At 40.8% G+C, this 19,209-nt stretch overlaps 1 protein-coding gene across 2 annotated transcripts in view; it reads left to right on the top strand.

The window, feature by feature from the left end:
• Window positions 1-18,652, top strand: part of sorcs3 (sortilin related VPS10 domain containing receptor 3) — a 204,037-nt gene extending 185,385 nt beyond the window's left edge. For both annotated transcript variants that reach the window (XM_035402854.1, XM_035402855.1), the window contains exons 18-27: window positions 701-872; window positions 6,588-6,774; window positions 7,418-7,551; window positions 7,754-7,877; window positions 8,367-8,479; window positions 13,035-13,166; window positions 13,450-13,549; window positions 15,471-15,576; window positions 17,123-17,283; window positions 17,847-18,652. In XM_035402854.1, coding sequence (XP_035258745.1) covers window positions 701-872; window positions 6,588-6,774; window positions 7,418-7,551; window positions 7,754-7,877; window positions 8,367-8,479; window positions 13,035-13,166; window positions 13,450-13,549; window positions 15,471-15,576; window positions 17,123-17,283; window positions 17,847-17,905 — 1,288 coding nt within the window. In that variant the 3' untranslated portion in view covers window positions 17,906-18,652. The remainder of the gene's footprint in view (window positions 1-700; window positions 873-6,587; window positions 6,775-7,417; window positions 7,552-7,753; window positions 7,878-8,366; window positions 8,480-13,034; window positions 13,167-13,449; window positions 13,550-15,470; window positions 15,577-17,122; window positions 17,284-17,846) is intronic.
• Window positions 18,653-19,209: the final 557 nt, after the last annotated feature.

The following is a 19,209-nucleotide window of genomic DNA, read 5'->3' as shown; positions in this document are numbered from 1 at the left end:
TCTCAAGCGTTATTTGGCTGGGGCAGGGGATGGGGGGGGGGAGGGGGGGGTCATACATCATTGGGCAACCTAATTACTAACTGTGAAGATGTGTTGCTTCGGTTTCTAGCATGAATGAGCGAACCGATGACGCTTATCGGATCTATTCTCTTAAAATATGCACAGCAGTATCTATCATATCTCTGCCCATGTGAATGCATATGTATGTATGTGTAAAAATCTGTGTGTTTGTGTGTGGAGTGCATGTGTGTGAGTGTGTGTGTTTGTGCATGTGTGTGCGAGTGTGTGTGTGGAGTGCATGTGCATGTGTGTGTGAGTGTGTGCGTGGAATTAAAATAAAAAAAAAAAAAAAAAAAAAATAAAAAAAAAAAAAAAAAAAAAAATAAAAAAAAAATATTTTTGGTTCAGACTATCTTGTTTCTCCTTACTGTATGCTACTACAGTAAAGGCTTTTTATCTACATTTTATTCAATGGACTTAAGTGGACTTGATCCTGAGTTTGGTTACACTGTTGTAAGTCGCTCTGGATAAGAGCGTCAGCTAAATGCCTATAATGTAATGTAATGTAATGAGTGCATGTGCGTGTGAGTGTGTGTGTGTGTGTGGAGTGTGTGTGTGTGTGTGTGTGTGTGTGTGTACAGATAAACAAAATCAGGTCAATTGTTTTTTTGTTTTTTCTCCACCCCCCCCCCTCCCCCAGGTACCGTAAAGTGGTCTCCAACAACTGCACAAAAGGGGTGAAGGAGCTGTACGCGGCCCGGAAACAGCAGTGCCCCACCCTGGCGCCCCGCGGCCTCCAGCTGGACACGCGGGAGGGGCGTCTGACCGCCGCCCTGGGGAGCAACGTCACCTTCCTGGTGCACCTGGAGGAGGTGAGCCCTGCGCCCGCCGCCGCCGCCTCGTCACCCGCCCGCGTGAAGGAACGCTCCGCGGCAAGGAAGGGGGGGAGGGGGGGGCGGGGGCGGGGGGGCGGGGGCTTAACGAGCGAGGGTTTTAACGAGCGAAGCTTTAACGAGAGAAGCTTTAACGGGCGAAGCTGAGTCCCATCCTGCCGCCAAAATCCACACCAGCCCGCGATAACGCTGCATGTGAGAATGATTAAAATTCACGCGTCTGCAGTATATAGGTCTGGCTGGTTTCAAGACCCCATACATGGGATTTGGATGTGATTTGTTTACCACCCCCCCGAATCCCATCCCCCTGCCCAACATCTTGGATTCGGTTGAAAGGGGCGTGAGAGCCATGGTAACTTAACTTCAGTGTCGCCGCTGAGCATGCGTGATAATTCTTGGCCTTGATTTCATCGCGAGCCGAGGTCCAGAAAGGTGCAGAGCATATCGCACAACCACGTGTTCCTTTTAAATCCTTTGCTTGGTTTCATGAGCAGATACCAGGTAGCATGAATGATTCGATACTTAAATGCTTGTGATTATATGCGATGTGAATTTTCGCAGGGCTTTCAAAGTGAGCAGGTGCAGTGACACAACATAAAGTTCCCAAACAAATGACTAAAAATGTGTGGATAGTGAAAGCCCAGGGGTGGTAAATCCCTAGGTAAATGTGTGGAGAAAACAATGTGTCTCAGCAATTAATTTACTTTCAAAACGCAATTATATATTTCAGACATCGCATTTGCGACGACAGACCACATTTGAATCAGAAATTATTTGGACTTGGAAAATCTCTCGCCGAGCACGTAGGGAGACGGGTTTGAGACCTAATTATAGAGAAAACAGAGAAAGGGCTGCCTCGCTTCAGTCTGTGACAGGTCTGCTGCTTAAATGCACCCAGTCCTTGTAAACCCGGTGTCGGGGCCCATGTAGGACCGAACGTGAATAAAATAAAAAAATGTTTTTTCGACAGTTTGTTTCACGAGGCATTTTCTGTGTGATTTGTGATTCCGCGCACAAATCTGCAGAGGTCACACAGGGTAATAAGTTTTGTAACTACAGGTTTGCAGAATCCAGAAGGGACTACTTTAGAAAAATATAGATCTCAAACGGTGTGCTTTGAGTAAATGCACACACATTTTTAGAGTGGCACCTACCTAAATCTCCTCTTGGCGATCACCATAGAGCAGTCATTATGATACTGCAAAGGAGGGAAAAAATAAATAATATTGGAAAGCCTTCATGAATTTTGCTTTAAGCCTGCAGTCTTGGTGGTTATTTCTTATCAAATAATGACAGTGTTGGGGAAAAAAAAAAAAACTACAAAATTGTCAATGAAAAATTCTCGGCTGCCATGCATGCCCTTATAGGTTGGTCTCTGGTCTGCACGGTCTACTCTGTTTATAGCTAAAAAAAAAAAACCGAGTTTTACCTTTTTTAATATGCATATTAAATAAAACCAAAGAAGAGAAAATGGCTAGTAAATTATGTTCCGCAATATCAAAAATACGTCAAAAACCAATAAATTCTGTCTGATGCGAAGGACATGACAGACACGCATGCGTTTGCCGTTGCCTAAAAGGCAACAGTTGACGCCACAGAAACGCTAAACCTCAAAAGGCAATGTTTGACTTCACAGAGACCGGGCTCCCATTGTCTGTGTGATATATTTTTCGGGGGGGGGGGGGTGACCCTTGAATCCTGAGTGTTACTGAGGTGTCGAGCTCCCAGATGACGTTGTTTCTAGTCTACATTAAATTTCGGGGGTGGGGGGGGGGAGGGAGGGGATATGTCCCACTGATATGACGATAGCCCTCCGACAGCATTCTTTCACTGCGGCCAGCGGTAAGTGTTTCTCCCCCGGGGTCCGTCCGCGGCACGGTTGTCATATTACTGTGTGATGAGTTGAGGAAATGAGACCTATTTCTTTCATTAAGAGAAGGATTCTCTGATATGAAAAAATGATAAGGCGGGAGGGAGGGAGGGATGGGGTGGTGGGGAGGTGGGGGGCCGGGGGGGGGGGGGGGGGGGGGCTTTGGGAGGTAACGAATTCTCGCGGCGCTAGCCCTTATGCATTTGGAAATCCTCCAGTTGAATTCAGCTTTAATTTATATTCATGAAGACTGAGATGGCGGTATTTCTCGGGCACAGCGAATGGGCCTAAATATTTAATGTGCACGAGGTGCTGCGCGGGGCAGTTTTAGGGGGGGTAAAATCCCTTCTGTAGATTAAGAAAGGAGGTCTGCTGTCACTCTGTGTTTGTATTTTTACCAAGGAAACATATATGAAATAATTCACATTCATCTTTTCCTTCTGATCTCTTTCTGCATTCATAGAAAAGTTTGGTTTATTGTCTGATGTTTATAATGAGTTTCATTCCAATTTATGTATAGTCTCACATTCCTAGTATGAAAATTGGAATGTCTTTTCGGAATGTTGCAGGAGTTTGTGTTGACAGACGCATATATGGTGCCCTCTGATAGTATAGTAATGATGGAGTGAAACTTGGTATTTTTGCTGTATAAGGCATTTGGATTTGTGATGAAAATATGAATGATACAAAAGTATGGACAATCAGCTGTTAGTCCCCCATTTTCAGCTGTGCAAAACTGAGTTAACAGGTGACAGACAGGTGTTTCTCAGGTGTTTTCTTTTGCATGGATAGTTCACACATAAAAGATCAGTGGGTGTCCAGTCTTGGCTTTAGCCGTTGTTTTCAGCTGTGGAGATTGCATTTAGAGTCAGAGGCAAACAATATCAGGCAGACCAGAGGACTAACTCTGGCTGGAAACACAACTAATCTGTAAGCTGAGTGAGCAGAGAAATTCATTAAGAAGGATTGAACAGAATCTTGGTTTTTCAAGTACAGCAGTTTTGGAAAGTGTTGAAAAAAAAAAAGAACCTACTGGTGGACTCAGTAATAAACACTGTCCTAAAAAAAACCCTAAAAGAAAGGTCATCAGCAGTGGACAGGGGTGAAAGTATCACAAGCCACTGTACACAGTAGACCTGGAGAGCAGAGTTATGGAGGCTACACTGCAGGATGGAAACCTCTCATCAGCAGCAAGAATCAAAAGAGCAGAATAGAATTCACCACAAAAAAAAAAAAGTATAGAGACACACCAGAAGAGTTCTGGAACAAAGTTTTATGGACAGATGAGAACATAAAACTTTACCAAAGCAACTGAAAGATGTGAAAATGTGAAGAAAGTAAGGAACAGCTCATGATCCAAAACACACCTTCCTCCCCACCCCCAAATCTGTGAAAAATGGAGAAGGTAGCGTCACGGCTTGGACATATATGGATGCTTCTGGAACAGGCTCACTCGTCCTTATTTATATTATATGATATAATAGCAGTAGTAGACATTTACATGACATGAAGGTTGTCACTGTCACTCATAAACTAGTCATTCCACACCATTTAAATATTTTGCGATCGTATTATTGTTACTGGTGGTCGCGCTACCTATCAATATCTAAATATTTCTGGTATTGCTGGTGGTGTATTATTTCTAATGAGGCCATGTACATTAGTGAATACTCAGTGAATGCTCTTATAAAACTGATATAGAGTCTGTGGCATCTGTGTTGCATGTTAATGAAATGAACCATTTTTTTGCGAATCAAATGCTAGCATGCGCGGCGTAACCTTCTTTGTTTTGGAAGCTTTTGAGACGCGTGTGAAAAGCGGCGTCTAGCCTTCGGGCCCGCTTTCCGTAACCTCGAGTCATCTCTGTCAAATGCAGATTAATAAAAATCCCTGGATACCTGACAGAAAGAGAGAAAAAACAAAACCGCGATGAAACAAGCAGGAAAACAAACGGCGATGCCTCAATAGCATTACGTTAGAATTGGAATCTTTTGCGTTTCTCCGAACGCTTTTTCTTTTTGTTTCGCGGTCTTAATTGTCTTAGCGTAACAGGCACAAAGTGCTTAAGTCCAAATCCAACCCATTGCAAACACGTTTTCTTTTCTTTTCTTTTTTAATGCTTCACAGTGCTTGAAAGTCAACAGCGTGCGGGAAATAAATAAGACTTGCGTGCGGAGATCTTCAGGGCTGCCGTTCGTTAGAGCAGTCTCACAAATGACTATCGAAAGGCATGTTGTGGTACGCTGTGCCAGAGGGCGAGTCGGGGTTCGCAAATTGGTTCGGAAAAGCGCAGATTTGAAAGTCAGAGCCTCCGCAGCCATCGACAGGCGCCCCATCTACGCACGGGGCGTGCCAAGCGTACTGTAACCCCCCTAAGAGGCCCACAAAGTGCATTGATCCATAAGTTAATTTTTCAGGGAATTCAGCTCTTCCGTTCGCTAATTACGCAACACATTCAATCTGTTTCCCTGTCCGTACGCGCGCACTTTGCGCAGCGTGGAGACCGCCGCTGTCTCTTGCGCCTGTGATCCCTCGCCTGGGGAATTCATTAAAAACCAAGCGTGGTCGAGTCAGTGCACTGTTCCTAATCACCATCACGCCAGGAGGACGTCGTGTGAAAGGAGGGTTGTCAGGAGGAGATTTCAGCGCTAGCATTCGAGTGCTGTGTGTGTTTCTCTCTCAGGAAACAGTACTGAAAATTCAGAAAATCCCAAAGGTTTCAGTTTAATAACCAGAATTTTTGTACTTGGTGAAACTTCAGCCGACTTCCTTCCTACATCAGCAAAAATCAATAAATAAATAAATAAATAAAAAATCCAAGAAGCTCAAGGGTGACCATTGACGTATTATTCTTAATATGTTTCCGTGTGGACATGCTACGAGGCTTGTGCAAACCAAGGTGGCTATAAAGTTGAACGTAATTGATACCAGCTGCGTTAATTAGAGTGGCTTACCACCAGGGAAGCCCCATTTGGATTTGTTTTGCAGTCGAGATGCCCAAGAGCATAACCAGACTGGTGCACTGTACAATCGGAGCCCAGTCCAATCACCGCTTTCTGTATCTCACACAGCAGTGCATGCGCTCGCCCTGGCTGTCATATTAGTGTGTAGAGTCATGCAGGTCATTTGATTGCTTTTGGAAAAAAAAAAGTGTAGGACATATAAGCCTTAGCAATGGGTGATTGGAAGAACTGACTGCAAATGTGGCCATTACCGAGTGCTTTTAGACTGGCATCGGAGTCGTTGATTTGCCAATCAACAGTATTTTATTTTGTGAAAAGTTGTCACGTGCAGTAGAGAGAAACTGGCATTAATTATATCATGGTAAAATATTTTAACAGCTTTGTAAACTTTAAGAATGATTATACATGTGCTCTAAGATTTAGACTAGATTGTGTAGTTCTGTAACATAAAATAGTTTAGGGAAGATGTACTTAATCTCTTTTTTTCAATAAAATCAACATGCTTTACAATATATATTAAATAAAATTTTCATTAAAATTGCTCAGTTTGGCTGAAGGTTTTTTCTTTCATTGTCATCCATTTCCAAGTTATTTATTAAAATATTTCAGAAAAATGATTGTTCATTTATGCTTTTGAAGATGAATAATGAATCCTGGCAGGCGTACTTACAGTTCCCTGGAATATTACAAAATGCAAGTTTGATATGGTTTCACGTAAATTAATTAATGAAATTCTCATTGAAATACAGATGATCCGGTCAAAATATTTAGTTTCTATGCAGTGTAAACACTTCTGTGTACAAACTTGGAGATTGTTAATAGAAGCATCCCTGAGAATAGGTGTTTCCTGCCATCCTGCAGGGAGACTCCATGAGAACCAACATCCAGCTGGATTTTGGAGACGGGACCGCGGTGTCCTACTCCAATCTCAGCTGGACGGAGGACGGGATCCGACACGTCTACCGAACGGCCGGGATATTCCGCGTGACGGCGCTCGCTGAGAACAGCCTCGGGTTCGACAGCACCACGCTCTTCTTACACGTCACCTGTACGTAGCCGAAACGTTTCCTTTCGAAGACAGAACCTAAAAACGCATCTTCTTGGCTTTTTCTCCCGCTCCTCACCCAAAGGTAGTCCAAGTATTGCATTACATTACGTTACATTACATTACAGGCATTTAGGTTACAAGACCAGCTCCTTACCCATTATTCTACACTGCTGCCAAATTGCCATTGGCACTGCATTAAAAACACAGTTCTGAAACAAGGATTTCCTTGCTGAACATTTGAAGTAGTGAATGGAGTGTTGGATGAGGTTGGGAGAGTGAGTCTTGCACATGCTGTTGAAAACTGGGATTAAGCTTAGTTCCAGTTAAACAGACGGGGAGGCTTTTAAAAAACAGAACACTGATGAATACATGCCAAGCTTCGCATTTGCATGTTTGGGGAATCCACTGTTGCCCGTGGTTACCGCAGTTTACCTCACGTGTGGTTACAAAACCGCACGCGCAAGCTGAATTTGGTCCAGTGGGGACCTACTGTAACACTATGAGTGAAGCCTATGGCAAAGTGTGTTGTATTCGTGCAGTTTTTAGACAAAAAAATGTCATTTTTTATAAACATACTTATTTTACCCGCCTCATTAATTCAAGCTGAATATTTAAAAGCAATGATTTATTTGATTTGTTTCAGGTCCGGTGGAACACGTCCACCTCCTGGCTCCTTTCGTGACCATCAGGAAGAAGGAAGTGAACATCTCCGCCATCGTCTGGCCGAGCCACTCCAGGACACTGACCTATTTCTGGTGGTTTGGCAACAGCACAGAGGTAAGCCCCCATCGCTGGGCCCGGCTCAGCGCTCCCCGAATTAGCCGCCCTCGCTTGGGCAAGCGTAGCGCGTTGAGGCCGGACGCACGTAATGCGTCTCTGTGTGCGTACGGTGGGTTTCTCGGCTTCCTGGTTTGTGATTTAATCATAAATTCAGTGGATCTTCTGCCTTGTTTTTTTTTTTTTTCCCCCTTCTTTCCAGCCCGTAATAACCTTGGATGGGAGCATCGCGCACACCTTTCAGGCCGAGGGCACGACCTCGGTTACCGTACAAGTGTCTTCTGGGGACACCATATTACAGGACACAAAAACAATCGCAGTTCAAGGTGAAGCACTGTATTATATTTGTTTAATTATATTCATGGTTTTTCTCCTTTGTGATCTGGGTATGTTGCATTTTGCACAGGTAAGACAGAAAAATTGAACCCGCATTTTTTTTTCTTGGGTAACATTTACATGGCATTTAAAACACAACATTCATTATTTGAAGCCTTACATGTTGCATAATTTGGATCGTTAGATATAAATACTTTAATATCCTCCTTATTGTTTTCAACTGAATCTCTTTTTTAACTACAGTTGGCACAGTGAGATGTTATCAGTGGTGGAAAAGTTTGGAAAAGTAATTACACTCATCACAGACACAGCTGGCGCAATCATTTCTTGACAAATGATGAACTCACTTATTTAGCATTAACAAAAATAATATCAGATAATACCAGAGAATTTTAGTGGAACGAAGGAACCTGCGGATGACTGTCAAAGAAAAAAATGTTAATGAGTAAAAGATTGCCCCTTTCTATTTTTTTTTGCAGAATATTTCAAATCACTGCTTTTATCATTCTCCCCTAATCTGGATGAATACAACCCTGACATCCCGGAGTGGAGGCAAGATGTCGGCAGGCTGATTAAGAAAGCCCTGTTGCAAGTGAGTGTCACTTTTTTTTTTCTTCTCGCTGAGGATAAAGTCATTAGGAGGTCTCCTTGCAGCTTAATTTCCTGTGGCGACTCTTCTCTGCCGTTTCCAGGAAGAAACTAAACATTTGAATTCCTCGTGAGCAAGATTTGCAATAATTACAGTTCTGTCTTTATTTTTGAATATGAAAGAAAAATTTTTTCCCTCAGTTTGGAACTGTTAAAATGTCTCCCGGGTGACTTCAGTGTTAGAGGGAGCACCACCGCAGAACGCTGCTTTCTCCAATGCGTCTGACGGCTAGTTTTACACACTAGGGGCTGTTGTTAATCATGCTCGTGTTAGCACGTCTCTTCCTGTTACGGATGTGCCCTGCCATCAGGACAACGAGCTAGCTTTACCCTTACAGGCGAGGATACCCTTGCAGACCTAAACCGCTGCTCCCTCGCCTTCATAATCAGCTTAACGTCCAACCCAGACCTGCAGGGGCCCCGCTGGCTTTCTCAGGGCCTCGTTCACAAAACGTGCGTACGATCACTTTTTGATCGTAAGCTGCGTGTAAGAACGTTTCCAAAAACATTTCGGCGTTCGTCTTTTTTTTCGTATCTGTATTTGTTCACGGCTGCATGGGTGTGCACGTTTTGTTTTTAGTGCTAGAATGTGCGATAGGTGGACTGTGTCATTGAGAGCGCACTCACGTCTGGATCTTTTCCAACGTTCCCGCTGTGCCTTCTCCGGGTGTGGTAGATTTAACATGACCGCTAAAGAAGAGTTCACAGTGACTTTCAATTAGAGCAAATTAAGCTGATGAATCCATATATAAATACAGCAACCTAATGAATGGCATATGTTTATTAAAGATGCACAAACAGTGACAGCAACAAGCCATCTACTTGGGCCTCTGAAGTTTATTTTTGTCCCCTTGAAACGTCTGGCTTTTAATAATATAACTTTGAGTTTTGTTGTGTGACAAAGGAGTTATTAAAGCAAGAGCACTACTTTTTGGTAATCCGGAGTATTTTCACCTCATATTTCATTTGAGTTATGAGTGGAAACTGATTTCCAGACTAACAGAGTAACAGGTGTAGATTTGCAAAAAGCAACTCAACCAAATATCAAAGTGTTACACGTTGCTATCCGTCAAGGAAAAGCAACTGTTGTCAACTTTGTCAATAAATACGCCTGTTTATGATAAATAAAATGAATGTGTTTTCTGTGAATCAAGTTATACGCCGTCAATGTGCCAAATGTGGCGAGAAATCAGTTAATTAGCAAAGAAATGAATCAGCAAAGCAGACGCATTTTAATTTCTTCTCTGGTTGCATGTTCTGTGCGAATGCACATTCCCACAGTGGAGGGTGGACCGCGGGTTTAAATCTCACAGATTAATTTCCCTTATAAAAATAAGGAGATTGGTTGAGTTGCCACAGCCACAGATGCCACTTCAATGAAACAAAACAAAAAATTAAACAAACCAAATAATTAAACCAAAATAAGGGTTTTGCTTCCTTTCCAATGGTTTTAGACTTAATGAATGCCTACTACGTGTGGCGAATTCCTTTTTTCCGCATGATTTAGCAGTATTTAATTAATATAGTGCAATAAATCCCCCAAATTTTCCTTAAGCTTCATTTAAGAACAAGGTAATTAAATTGGAATTGTTAAGTTTTACAGTCCAGTTCTTAATCCAGGAGAGATTAAAATCTTGCAATTAGCCTTTTATATAGTTCATTTATGTATTTATTTATTTTTAACATATGTATTATACAAACCCTGTAAAGAAAGGGGTGAAGTTATTGCACTCAAGTCTCCTCGGCCATTCCAGATTATTGCTCAGCGTCGTGAAAAATAGCATCGGTAAGAGGGGTTGTTTTTGGAACCAGATCTTCACAGGGTTCACGTCTGGCGTAGTGTGTTCTCACAGTCCTGTGATGAATTTGTGTGTTTGTTTGTATCTTTGTGTGTTTGTTTGTATATTGTTCTATGTGGACCCCAGGAAAAGTAGCTGTTAGCACTTGTAACAGGTAAAAGAGATCCTAATAAACTAAACTGAACTAAACTTTACCTCAAATTAATTTCATTTTGCCATGTTCCAGAGCCTCCAAATCAAACTCTCATCCTGCTAATTTGAGACCTTCACAACGAGAAGTCTGCTTCCTGCTCGCCAGTGTCCCCACTGAAAACCCCAGTCAGTGTGTTTGTAGCCGACAGAACAAACAATAGCACAAGTGGGAAGGCCTTCTGCTGGTGTTCTCAGACATTTTGTTTGGAACAAACTGTGCATCTGCTCCTCTTCTCTTAATGACTAATGTCTCTGGGTAGTGGCAATTCGCAGTACGATGTGTGAAATATTCATTAATTTGTATTCAGTAACATCTAATTTGCTATGTCTTCAACATTTGGCTAAAGTGCTGACACCAAAAGGTTTATGCTTTGAAAACAAAACACAAAAACAATTGATTTTTTTTTTTGTTTTTTTTGTGAGGTTTTCTTTTGGCAAAGTTTAGCAGCACCAACATCCTCTGTGATTCTTACTTGGATTTCTTTTCTTTTCTTTTCTTTTCTTTTTTCTGCTCCGACTTGCAAGTAAACACAGGTGATACAAATACAGCTTGGCAAGTTAATTTTGGTGTTTTCAGAACTTTCTGAACTCTGTTGTGAAGATAAAATAATTACTGATTGAATCCGGCCCCCCTGTGTTTGAGGTTACAGCCTGCAGAAGAGAGGTTTCCTGTTCAAAATTAGTGAGCCGTCGGGCTTGTACAATTCTCATTTATGGATTTTAAAAGTTCTCTATGCATGCAGACTCCACGTTTGCAAAAGGCCTGTAGTTGAATAAAGAACCAGGCTGTGAAATAGAGGTTTAAGATTACTTGAATAGATCTCCCACCATTTTCAGACAAAACAGACATAACAGACTGGCCGCATTCATTCCGGTAAACTCCACTTTGGGAGAAAAGAAAAGATGCGTCAGTTAGTGTTTAGGAAAGCAACAACACATTCATGCAAAAAAACAAACAAACAAAAAGAAACATTAGTCTTAAAGGGACATGGGTGAGAGAAGTTTTTGAGCGATCCGGCGGGAACTTTTGCGTTCTCCTGAGAAAAATAATATCTCTAAATCACACCACATGTGTACTTCCGGGTCATTGTCACGGGGTCAAAATTTCCTGGGGAACTGTAAACATGGAGGAGCAGTTAGGACGACTGGAGTAAAGTGTGGCTTGATACAAAATTACTCTAACAGTTAGTAATAGAATCGACGTCATGCTGTAAATAAAATGTTAATTTCTCATGCAGCCACCAGATCCATGTTGGGTCCTTATTTATGGCTAAAGTTAAGCTATATTATGGTAGGGAGAAATATCAATATTGTGTCAAGGAAATCATGTTTCGTGTTTAATTTTGAACGTTAGCAAGATGGTACATGTTTTTTGCGTAGTGGTTTGGACATGGCATTATATTGCTGTTGTAGATTGTTATTTAGGCAACATGTCTAATGCAGTGATCAAATTTATGTATCTGAGTGCAGTATAAGCAAAAATAACGTTCTCATTTGGGCGCTTTTATCTTGACACTGTTTTTCAGCATGATACTTCATCCCAAACTGCTTCCTATTCTGTGCCTCTTGCTCTTGTGCCTGTTACTGTAATGACGTGCGCTATATAGTTCCTGACATAATGACCTTTAAAGTCACTGTAGATAAGGGCATGTGGCAAATAAATATATTACTTATTTGTGTTGAAAAAATGGATGCGTATCTTGATGGATGTGGTGTCGTTTTCACTCTGTAGCTGAAAGTGAAAAACAGAACAGCTTGCATTGTGTGCAATGCCTCAGATTCTTTAAGGATCTTTCTTTAAGCTGGAGTTTTTTTTTTCTGCACAAGCGTTGTCTGACAACGTCACCAAGTTATTTATTTATTTATTTATGGTGACAAAAATTCGTATGAAGAGACTATACATTTTGTGGATGAATAAGCATCTAATTTGCTAGAGGGACAGCTTTTTGGGGGCATTTTGGAGGTGCATTTAGGCGTTGTGCTATGCACAGTGTGGCAGTTTTTGCACGGTTTTGTTATCTTTTTCCTTTTTCTTTGAAACGTTAGGTTGCCCGATTGGCCAATTTTTTCTTTTCTTTAAGGATCTCTATTGCTTTGGTGTTTTTGGGGCAATAAAAGGCGGTAAGCTGTTGTGTTTTTTCCTGCCCGTTCACCTCGTTAGCAGTGCCTAACACACCCCCCCCCCCCAAAACCCCCAAACCCCCCGGCCCTGCCTCACAGCGTTGGAGCTTGTATCCAGGCAGACTTTGCCGTGCCGTGCCGTGCCGGCAGAGTCTGCCGTGAGTGGCTGAGTGAAAAATGAAGTGGTGGAGAGAGAGGCAGTCACCTTGCATAGTTCTGCACGCCATTTGCGTCAAGGCAGGTCACAAAGACTTAATACACTCCTGGACGATCAGGCGGGGCGTTGACCCCCGGAGAATGGTTATGTCTTCATTGTTTTTAGGAGCATTTCTAACTGTCTTTTTAGTCATTGAATGCTTTAATTGAATTGAATGCTGTTCCCTACAGGTATCTGAGTTTCCCGAGGAACAGCTTCTGGTTGCAGTGTTTCCTGGGTTACCAACCGCCGCTGAACTTTTCCTGCTGCCAAACAAGAACCAATCAGAAGGAAAGAAAAAAACAGAGGAGGATCTTGATCAAGTAAGCTGACATTTTTATTGCTTTTCATTTTCAGATGGATGCAACGTTTTGCTTCTGTCTGGTGATTTGTTTCACACTTTTTTGTACAGAATAATATTTTCATTCTATTTTTGAGATAATAATGATGTTTACATTTTGAACCTTAATAGGTCTTGCTAAAGTGTTATTTTTCATGCAATGCTATGTGCATGGCAGATGGGATAATCCTTCAGGGGAAACTAGAGGTGTTTATAATGTTTTTTATTCAAATTATGTACTTTATTTCACTGCTTTATTTCACCAGATTTCAGAGATTCTTGTGAGTGCCCTGAACCAAAATTTGGTTGACTTTGAACTGAAACCTGGGGATCGAGTAATCGTCTATATCACACAGTTAACGCTGGGTAAGATACATATATTTGAATGTGGAATGTGCATATTTATTTATTTATTTATTTATTTTACAAAAACAATTATAAAGAAAAACAAGATTATTGTTACACAATATTTATGTTCGACAATTTTTAAAAAAAAAAAGGAAAGTAGCATACAGAATTATGTATCAAGCACTTTATTATATCTGATGAAAAAATATCAGCATTACATAAGTGTAACACCAACCATGGTTTAAAGGTAAACAAATAGATGAGACGACACAAAGGAATATTAAAAATAGACAGTAATATAAGTAATGATTACAATAGATGAAGGGTTCAGGTTCTTTAAATGAGTATATCTTTTGATGTCTTTTTCTTTTTCTGAAAGACCTCCATGAGTTATGAATGACCTCAATTTCTGACGAGTTCCTATCTCAGAGATTTTAATTTATATTTCTTTAATGATTGACAGCTTGCTATGTGTCTTCAATTTGCTCTCAGTAAGCTAAAGCCAATATTAAATCTAGCCAGACTGTTCTGTACTCAAATAATGATTGTGCTGTTTGGAACTTGACTAATTTTAATAACTTAAGTTTTTTTTTTTCAGTTTTATGCAAATGGTGAAAGGTTACCATTCATTATAAAAAAAGGATATGAAACAGGTTGTTGATTCACAGTAGACTGCAATAGCTGAACACATAATGAATGCAAAGTTGTAGCCTTTTTTGAAGAAGAAGAAGAAGAAGAAAACCTGCTTATGGTTCTGGAAATTAGAGTTGTCAAATTTAGAGTGGACTGAAATTACCTTGGCTCTGTGAACTCTCTGGCCTTGTCAAAAGCCCCAGAGTATCTCAGGTGATTTAACATATTGCGAATGGAACCTTATAAAGATCACATCCAATACATCCTCTGGTTTTGATGAAAGCTGAACCAGATCAATGCTTTACATTTTCAAAAAAAAGAAAATGCATTTGGCAGGACCCATAATGTGCGCAGTCAGTGTGACTGCGTAGAGCCTTCAGCTGCAGGTGGACAGGTGCAGCGGACAGGAGCCTTACCTGCCGCTCGTGTCACCTGCCGTGACGTGTCGCCTTTGTGCTCGACTGGCTTGTTGTCCTCGATTTGTCACCACGGAAAGGTCCGGAAAGCCTTGGAGCCGCCGTCGGAAAGGTCACTGACTTGACAGGTTGCCACGGCAGTTTGCAGAACAAAAACAATTATATAAATAAAGGAATGAATAAACAAATACAAATCTGCCTTAATGGCTATTAACCCCAATGTTCCCAGTAATATTAATTATTGGAATAAAGGCAGAAAATGTGGATAATTAGCATAAGCCCCCCCCCCCCCAGGACCTAGGACGTCAGCAATGAAAGTCATTTTAACAGTTCAGCTTTACCCTTTCTCTTCAGATAATTTTAGCATCCGTGCTGTACATTTCATATTATTGTTTAAATAAATTTTTAAAAATGAAACGGTCACAGGCGCGCACTCACACACACACACACACAAACACACACATACACACACACCCACCTCAAATTTGCATGCAAATGTTTTTACAGTCAATTTAATGAATTAAATGTGTTGGCGGCAACAAGTCTTCTTTGGACTATAAATGATGGTGGAAGGGCTTCGGGTTTGTTTTTGAACTGCTTTGTTTTGTTTTGTTGTTGTTTTTTTAAAATCTCTCTCACTAATTGCAGAGCAGGGCTAATGGTGTGCCAAATTGTTTGCGGTGTTTAAAACAGCAGTATTATTCATCTCTCTCTCTCTTGCAGTGTTTAAAACAGAAGTATTGTTCCTCTCTCTCTCTCACTCTCTCTCTTTATCTCTCTCCCCCTCTCATTCTCTCTCTCTCTCTCTCTCCCCCTCTCATTCTCTCTCTCTCTCTCTCTTTCTTTCTCTCTCCCCCCCTCCTCTCTCTCTCTCTCTCTCTCTTTCCCAGCTCCCCTGGTAGACTCCAGCCAGAGGCACAGCAGCTCGGCCATGCTGATGCTCCTGTCCGTGGTGTTTTTGGGCTTAGCTGTTTTTTTGATCTACAAGTTCAAAAGGTAACATCCGTCCGCGTGCTCAGGAGCAGGGATAATTCCCTCCCTGGTTTTTTACTGTTTATTGTTTATTTTTTTTATTTTCAATCCTGTGCGTCAGAAGCTCAAAAGCTCACAGCAGCAAGTCATTTTAAAGAATGAATGGGATAAATGGGGTATTATTTTTTTCCAAACTTCAAAAAACTTTGTGTGGTGCCACCATCTGTGGTGCGGTCCTTCATCTTTTTACGCAGACAGCCAGGGTGCCGTTAGGCGTGGCTGCATTTTAAATTTTGCGAGTAAGTATTTGTTTTTCGAAATTGCCACGGACTCGCCAAGCGAAACAAAGACATCAGTAAACCAAGATGGGCGGGAATACGTTTAGGCCAAATAGCAACGCATTAGCCGCGACGATCGTTAGCGTAGCCGTTCAGAAATGTTTTGTTTTCGAGGGGAGGCAGTCCCAGAGAAAATATTTCCGGCTATCTGAAGGACCGCGGCGTTATCAATCTGGCTTTAATTTTTATTATCGAAGAACGCAGGGAGAAGCTCAGGCATTAGAGAGCAATCTGCGAGCCAATCACTCCCCCCGTTCTGGGTCTCGGTCCGGCGGTCGAGAAAATTCGGCGCCATAAATTCGCCATCATTACTATGCATGAGGCGCAATCATTTAAATTAATAAGAGTTTCAAAAAGTGGACGAGACGGTGGAGGGGGGAAACTAACATTGAACTGGTTAATGCAGTGTCACCTCTGCCAGAAAAAACTGTTTGGTACATTTTGCATTATTTAGTGAAGCTCATAATTCACGTGGAGAAGACTCAGGGAAAAAAAAGTGAAGTTAGTATTAATAATAGATATGGATTTTTTTTCTCATTAATTTAAAAAGGAACCGTATTTAGTGAAATGTTACACTTGACAAAATAAAGCAATTATGCACAAGAATTAATTGTATCTCGAAATATATTTGTGTATTATTTTTCCTGAATAATGGGGGCTTATTTCAGGTCATAAATATGAATGAGAGAACATCATGTCATTCCCTAAAATGTTTAACAACCAATTAAGCAGTTGAAACATGTTTCCGAAACGGACTCAAAAATAAGGAATGATTGCAGGTCCTAATTACACCCAGAAGCTGAAAAATTTAAATTTGAGTAAGAGTCTGCGAGGGCAGATGGGAAGCATGCTAGGGCTTGACGAACAATCAGAATTATTAGTGTGTTTCTTCTTCTGGTAGCAAAGCCAAGCTCTCCCATATTGTTTAATGATCATGTAGAGGCTGGTTGTTTTCTTTTGAGTTACTGTTGTGTTAAAAATAAAGAATCTGCTCATCAAAAATGCATTCTATTCACACATGCAATTCTAACTTTTTTTTAAATTATTTAACGGTACTGAGCTGCATGTTTGGTCTTCCTGGTTGTCTGTTGATTTTTTTTTCTTTTCATTATTTACTTAGTGACGTTTCCTGTGTTTTTGTTTTGTGGTTCTTGCTGCGTACAAAATTTCCCTTTCGGGACGATGCAGCTGAAAGTTGACGTTGAAGTTTTTCTATCTTTTCTGTTCTCTAGAAAAATTCCGTGGATCAATATATACGCGGAGGTGAACCACGAGAAAGAGCAGGAGATGATCGGCTCGGTCAGCCAGACTGAGAACACACCTAAAATATCACTCAGCGAGTTCCCAACTCCCAAGGAACTGTTAGAGAAGCAAATGGATGTCAGGGTTAAAGGTAAGGTGAATGCACTTTAGTCCTGTCTGTCCTGTGCATTAAGCCTTCATTCGTTTCTTGAAGGGGAAAAAAAGAATATTTGGGTAAAAAAAAACCCACCTCTTCTGAACCATTGCCTGAATTGTAGGTGTTGACATCCATAGTTATCAGATTGCAAATAGCCATACGTTTAGTGCTTATGGAAGGTAGCAGACACGCGTCTCTCTAAATTGTGTAGAGGACCAGTGTCCTAGCACATTGCTGGGGACACAGAGCCGCAGGAGTTGTGGTTTTGCAGGCGAGACATTAAGCTGAGATCCATTCTCACTGTGATCATTAGTTCCCTCATAGGTTTTTACTAGAAATTAAAGATGAGAAGGTGGTTAACTCTAGTGTACTACCCAAATTCCCTGACTGACTCAGTTGGCCATTCCATTACTCTCTCGTTGAGTTCCTTAATGACGTCAGTCATTAAGCAAATTCAGTTATGAGGAAAGCAGCTTTCTCTTTTCATATGAAAGAGTACTTTGCTGCTGAACTAACTCACATTTTTCTTTTTCTTTTTTTGTGTTTTCTTTCTTCAGGAGGCGTGGGAAATGTATGCGAGAGCACAAGGGAGATCCCTAACTGCACGAGTGTTTAAAATGGAGGGGATGTATGTGTACAGAAGTTATCGCCATTTTGAAGGTTCTTTTTTTTTTTTTTTTTGTAATTCTGAAAACACATTCAATGTTAATAGTTTTTTAAGGACCTCATTTATACAGATTTGCATGGGTGTCTTGTTTTATAAGATTTATGCATTCAAGTCTAAATCTACTTGACAAGGCATTTTTTAAATATAAATAAACCTTTCTTAGTTTTGAGAAAGTGTAAAGTATATGCACATGTAGGCTGTTGATGTATTTTACTCTAGTCATGACATCATTGTATGGTTTTAAAGACACATAACTGTTGTTCTGAAGTATTTCTTTTATACTTGACAGCATCTCAGATGTCTGTAAAATAGTTTTGATTTGACTCATTACTTTAATGTCAACCTTGAGTTTTCCTCATGAAATCATACACAAGGTTTCTGTAAAAGGTATAATGTTCAGCAGAAATGATAAATCTCATTTATCTTTATGAGTGATTTTATCCTAATACATACAGGTGTATTTGAATTTTGCCTCAGCAAACCATTCTGGAAGAGAAACACTGTTCAAAAGGAAGCCATTCTCCCAAATCTCACCAAGTGCAGTGGAGTGATATGAGGTAAAAGTTCATCAGACTGTCCAGCTTTAATTTAATTTTATTTGGTGTTTGAACTATGTATAGAAAAGGCTGTAATTCCTACACAGATCAACTATATGGATGTATATATCCTCAAATTAAAGCTGACAGTCTGCACTTAAACCTATTTTTTATTTTAATTTCAATGTGCTGAAGTACAGAGTCAAAACAACTGAAATTGTGCCACTGTCCAAATACTTAGGCACTGCACTGCACTGCACTGCACAGTATGTATGTATGTATGTATGTTTGTATGTTTGTATGTATGTGTATACACGCACACATGCACACACACTTTTTTTTTCATTAGTTGAATGAATCAGCTGCTTAACTGGGCACTTTGTAAGCAAAATAGTAATATACAGTTTATAAATATTCTTTGTAACTGAACACTAGCTGTAGGACTACTCTGCGTCTGGCTTGATGTTATTTTTATATTTGATGTGATTTCGTGCACTGCATTACCTGTTTAAAACGATGAAATTTTGCCTTAAAAAGACTGATTCAAATTCAACTAAAATTGGGTAGTGATCAAAGTTGATCAATAAGTTTAATTAATGTGTAGTGAATTGTGACAACCCTAATATGTGTGTGCGCGTGTGTGTGCAGGTGTGAGTGTGCATGCGTGCGTGCGCATGTGTGCGTGTGTGCACATGCGTGTGCGTGCGTGTGCGCGTG

Source organism: Anguilla anguilla, chromosome 2 (genome assembly GCF_013347855.1).
Source record: "Anguilla anguilla isolate fAngAng1 chromosome 2, fAngAng1.pri, whole genome shotgun sequence".
NCBI lineage: Eukaryota > Metazoa > Chordata > Actinopteri > Anguilliformes > Anguillidae > Anguilla > Anguilla anguilla.
The sequence above is the reverse complement of the archived record's forward strand: the minus strand, read 5'-3'. Positions and strand labels throughout refer to the sequence as shown.